At 40.6% G+C, this 6,040-nt stretch overlaps 1 protein-coding gene across 2 annotated transcripts in view; it reads right to left on the bottom strand.

The window, feature by feature from the left end:
• The window catches only part of LOC106808871 (dipeptidyl aminopeptidase-like protein 6), a 50,314-nt gene that overhangs the window by 10,116 nt on the left and 34,158 nt on the right, over nt 1-6,040 (bottom strand). For both annotated transcript variants that reach the window (XM_014811763.1, XM_014811762.1), the window contains exons 4-8: nt 5,451-5,545; nt 4,836-4,910; nt 4,485-4,537; nt 2,367-2,451; nt 547-676 (exon numbers count right to left, since the gene is read on the bottom strand). In XM_014811763.1, the coding sequence (XP_014667249.1) occupies nt 547-676; nt 2,367-2,451; nt 4,485-4,537; nt 4,836-4,910; nt 5,451-5,545 (438 nt within the window). The remainder of the gene's footprint in view (nt 1-546; nt 677-2,366; nt 2,452-4,484; nt 4,538-4,835; nt 4,911-5,450; nt 5,546-6,040) is intronic.

The raw sequence follows: 6,040 nt of genomic DNA, 5'->3' as shown, positions 1-6,040 counted from the left end.
ACACGCATACACGCATACACGCAAACGCACACACACACACACACACACACACACACATACAGGCACCCCCCCCCCACACACACACACACGTGTCCCTTGTCACTGCTGCCCGGGCTCCAGAATTCAGAACAGACACCATACAGCAATTTAGCGCGATGATACTTCGCAACACGTCGCTGCCGTCGCATCTTCGCAGACGATTAATCGTTGGGGCTTATGCCGATATTTGATCTCTACGGGCGGAGTCGTGCCAATACTTCTGCGTTCGAAAAGCAAAAAGCAAAAATACACGCAGAAATCCAGTTACACACGCGTTCGCGAACAAATGCGCACTCGAGTCGCATCCCGATGGGGGAGAATAACTAAAAAATGAAAAAAAGGGATGAATAAAAAACAACATTCACTCGGAGGAGATTCTCCGATGCGTGACGGTGACCCGGCTCGTCTCTTTGCGAATGAATCGGCTTGCGATTGCTCGGTGCTAACACATGACTTCACCCACTCTCTATCAGCTATGCAGCTTGACATACATGTCAATTCTATTACCTTCGTACACCCAGTCTGGCAGGCCGTTGTATATAATATCTGGCTTCCCGGTAGCTGTAACGCGTACAATCGTGCCGGCGTCCTCCCATACGTCCCCTTTGTAGTAGAGGTCGTTATTGTGCACTATTGCCTGCAAATCACCACAAACATGCTTGGATTGTTGAAGCCAAAATATGACCTACAGAGCGTGATTGCTCCAGAGCGGGTCGCGTGCTATAGATAAAGGGCAGACGGTATTACAACACGAAACAGCTGAATAGGAGCAAACCATAGCAAAACCAACAAACAACCGTGTACTTTGCGACGCTGCAGGTTGCCATAATATACCCGCTAGATATAAATTATTTAATATTGTTCAGGTAAGTGACGATCGGATGGCAATGAAGCGTATATTTCGAAGTAATTAATATGATAATGTCAGGAGTGTCATAATAAAGCTGCGTTATATTAGCAGCAATTAGCAATTAGCAACAGCTGCAATTAGGAGCAATATAGCAGTAATATATTACGCCACTCCTGATAATAATAATAATAATAATAATAATAATATCTACTACATCTAGGCAACTACATGTAGTCCAGGCGACTACATCGAGCTTAAGGAAGACAAATTTACAAAGCTTATCAAAATCTATTAGTCTGGAAAATCAAAGCACGCTCTCTTGCGCGAGGCTAAAGAAATCAAAGCCAAATACTTGTCTCCTCAGTCCACCAGCCAATCCTCAACAAAGCAGAGACTGAAGGCCAATATTGAAGCAGAGAAGATCGAGGTATTGAAGAACAAGCCTTTGCATGGAAGATTCTACAAGAGCTTCGACAGGCTATTTGTCGACAAGACGGCAAGCGTTGCCTGGCTGAGTAGTTCCGGACTCAAGGGGGAGACAGAAAGCCTGATCATTGCAGCCCAAGACTAAGCACTCAACACCAGATACCATCAACGCAACATCCTCAAGCAACAGGTCAACAGCAAGTGCAGAATGTGCAGCAGGGCAGAGGAGACCATCAGCCACATCATCGCCGGATGCACAGTGCTGGCCCCAACCGAGTACATAAATCGCCATAACAAGGTAGCCAGCTATCTGCACTGGTCAATATGCAGTGAACTTGGTGAGCAAGTACCTGACAAGTGGTATGAACATACTCCGAGACCAGTTAACAACATCGGAGATACTACCATAATGTGGGATATGGCAGTGCAGACAGATCGCACGATACCTGCAAACCGCCCTGATATATAGTGCTCCACAACAGGAACGAAAACCGATGCCTGCTGATTGACGTAGTCGTACCAGATGATTCTAACATCATGGTGAAGGAAAGAGACAAACTCAGCAAGTACAAACATCTGGAGATCGAAATTAGGAGAATGTGGAATACTAAGACGAGTATTGTACCAATGGTGGTTGGAGCCCTTGGCTCTCTACAGAATGGTTTTGAGAAGAACCTTAAGAAACTCCCTAGCCACCACACTGCCCAAGAATTGCAGAAAATCGCACTACTAGGAACAGTACACATCCTGCGAAAATTTTTGGAATATATCCCTATGTCCCAGGTTGGGACACGGTCAACCCAGAAGTCACGTACCATCTAATGCCGTCATCCACTTAATAACCATATCCAAAACAGAGCAGACGGAATAAGTATATCTGGCCAAAAATAGATACGCAATTGTATATAAGATTACATATGATTGATTTTCGCATAATATATATATATATATGTATATATATATATATATATATATCAAATATTCAGTGCATCATATGTGGCAAGTACGATGGTTATCCATCACACGATACTTAATGCGAATTCGAACATACCACAGCATCCTCGTTGGGCGCCCATCCGCAGTATTGAAGTTTCACTTCTTTATCAGATGGATTTATGTACACGTCTTTTAACGCCCTATAAAATATATACGTACTATAAACTTTTGCTAATTGAAAGAGTTACAAAAATTAATGGCAAGATCACATGTGTGAGTTTTAAATAAAGGAATTATCGTGGGTAGTTGGTATAAAAAGTAAGTACGCGTGTAACGGAGCGTATATGTTGGTTTTGCCCGGAATATTGTTAAGACGAAACTCATGATACTTGTGTTTTTATCCGGACAAAAAGACGTGCGTTTGCGCAGCTATATTAGAGTTTCCCGGAAGTATTAGCGTAATAGCGGATAAGATACCGTCATTTGAGTATAGTAACGAGCAGAAACACCAGCAATTAACAGAGTAACAGTTTTTGTTCTATACACATGCAGGAGATACATTTTACTGACTAGTACCATTACGCATGACTGGCACATTTTAATGAGATGATAGAGCTTGTTGTCGTCTCATTTAGTTTTTACGCATCACCGTCGCCATGGCTCTGTGTTTCCGTACGAGACTGAGCCTGTGCTAATCGAGGCACAACCGAAGTGACTACTCAACCCCTTACACATATTACTATATACCTCGTACAGACTACGAATTTGATATGGTATTAAACTAGCGCGCGTCAGACTCGAGCTAAATAATTGCAGTGTGTAAACGCTATCCCGCTCCAAATACGCGCTGGCCCGCTCCAAGTTAGCCCCGCAATAGACACAGTAAGCCGCGCACCTTCCTCGCTCGGCAGGTAGTGATATTATAGGAGTAATCCGTGGGTTCTATATGGTTTTCAGCGGGAAACGATGGCTTGACCCAAGATTACAGACAGCCAAATGCCGAGCCAAGCACCGTGGTATTCCCGGAATAACGCTCTCAATTTACGCGCTCCCATTTCATTCGTTTCTGAGAATCTCGTCCTGCTCAAAAACGAGTTAATATCACCAGATATTTATTTATTTCGTCACGCACGAATTAGTTTAATATCCGCGTCCGATTCTATTATGTAATCTGCGGATTACCGTCTCGACCCCTCATGAGCTAGTTGAGTGTTCGCGAAGTGAATTGCAGTCGATCAGGGTAAACCCGACATGGAACTGCGAATGTGTTGGGCTATTATTAGCAGAGCTGATTTACATGCGCCCTTTCGCACGGGTGCCGTTTGTTCATGCACCAATTTGATTCAATGAATATATTTCGTGCATGCCGTGGTATCGCTCACTGCTCGACGTAAAAAAATTGAATGGTTGAAATATTGCTACCTTGTGTGAAAAGTTAAATTGAGTTGCATGTCGCTATCCGACATGGCATCCTGAAGAACACGCCGCGGGAAGGAATTTGCAAGTCGTTTCATTGAGAAACTGCATTAATTTGATGTTTGTGATTCATGAGAAAACTTTAGAATCTATTCCGATATTTGCTAGTAGGTGAAGTTGTGGCAAATCTAGACCGATCTTTCCTGACAACGGTTTAAAAAAAGCACAATTAGCATAATGGTTGATTTTAAGACTAATCTTTCTGTTGAGAACGCCGCTATGTGTATAATGGTGAACCAATACATTACACTTCTCGCGATACATTAAACGATAGGTTGGCGGAAGTACAGATATGTTTGATTATCTCATTTTTACCAAATGTGTGTTTCGCCGGATGGGATTATCCTTTCTAATGATGGCTACGTGCAATACGCATTCCCCATGTATTAGACCTTCTCGGCGCACGCGCGCACACGCACGCACCCACGTACGCATACGCACACGCACACGCACACACACGCGCACGCACAGACGCACACACACGCACACACGCACACACATGCAGGCACATCATATACGCACACGCACTCCATGGCTGCATGCGAATAATAAAAGTGAACACACAAAAACAAACGCTCAAAATACCTTACTAGCAGATTCTTTGTGTATTATTGATTTTTGTCTGTAAACTTGTTCCCAACATAAACGCTATATATTACGTTACAGTCTGCAAATCTCCAACCATGCACGTACATGCAATTCTAAAGTTACATTGGGCTATCATCTAAAATAGGGGGAAATTTCTACGGCTACTTACCCTGTGTCTACTTCGTATACGGAATATCGCTGCAAGCGTGTATGCCGCCACACCTGCACATTAATTGCATTGAATTAAACTCGCGTCGATTTGCAAGATGGGTTTCAAACGAGACGGTATTATAATTCACAATGTTTATGCAATACAATATTAGACAATTAACAATATTACAAGACACTCGTCAAAACTATTTCATAAATTTTTTTTTACACTTCTAAACATTTATGCGATTAAATGCACTTCACAGTTATTATTTTAACGCTGTTAGAAATCGGAATGCCTGTTCGCTTGTAAACATATATCTATACAATAAGCATCGCCTTTGCGCGTTTGCACTGTTGTATATGTTACCTGTTGGATTTCGTGAGCTAGCAGCACGTATTTGGTCGTAGGCGATACGTAGTAAGTTCCCGTATTGAGTCTCCTCTGCAACCAAAGTCACGCATACAACCATAAAATACTGGACAGTGAAGCAGAAATAGATTATATATATAAGCAATTAATTGAACGTTATGGCGATAATAGTTCTGCGTCAAAAACTCGTAAAATGTGCCGGTGTAAACCGATATTTTAAGCAAATTATACGGTAACTGGCTAAGTACGCATTCGTTAAAAAAAACAGAAACACGGCAACGAGAGTAACAATAGCAGCAGCAGTAACAACAAGAACAACAACAACAACAATAATAATAATAATAATAATAATAATAATAATAACAACAACTACAACAACAACAACAACGTTAACAGTAGCATCAGCAGCAACAACGACAAAAACAACAACTACTACTGCTGCTACAATAGCGGCAGCAACATTAGCAAGAGCATCTGCATTCTGCAACATTAATAAACACAGCACGTGCATCAACGAAGCTAACTTATATGATAATATCGTTTTTAATATAATATGTTGTTTACGCATCCGAGGTTGACTAATCTTAGCTGAAATTTGGCTATGATACGCACAAAGGTGCTGTTGTCCATTAAGAGCCGGGTGTCGCCGACACTAGCAGAATGTAGCAATAGGTTGCCATCTTCATCCCTGTATACGTACTCGTCATCTGGAATAGCAACAAATTAAAGCGATTGAGCACGCATTTCTGAAAACGTCATATGGTGGCACGTATGGTGGCCGAGATGGCTACGGATATTTTTATTTTCAGTCCAAATTCATTTTCATTCCAAATTCATTTTCATTCCAAATTCATTTTCAAATTCATTTTCATTTTCATTTCAAATTCATTTTTATTTCAAATTCATTTTCATTTTCATTCCAAATTCATTTTCATTTCAAATTCATTTTCAAATTCATTTTCATTTTCATTTCAAATTCATTTTTATTTCAAATTCATTTTCATTTTCATTCCAAATTCATTTTCATTTCAAATTCATTTTCAAATTCATTTTCATTTTCATTTCAAATTCATTTTTATTTCAAATTCATTTTCATTTTCATTCCAAATTCATTTTCATTTCAAATTCATTTTCAAATTCATTTTCATTTTCATTTCAAATTCATTTTTATTTCAAATTCATTTTCATTTTCATTCCAAATT

This window comes from Priapulus caudatus, unplaced genomic scaffold (assembly GCF_000485595.1).
Source record: "Priapulus caudatus unplaced genomic scaffold, Priapulus_caudatus-5.0.1 Scaffold310, whole genome shotgun sequence".
Classification (NCBI taxonomy): Eukaryota; Metazoa; Priapulida; class Priapulimorpha; order Priapulimorphida; family Priapulidae; genus Priapulus; species Priapulus caudatus.
Note: the sequence above shows the minus strand (reverse complement) of the source record. Positions and strands in the feature narration are given on the sequence as shown.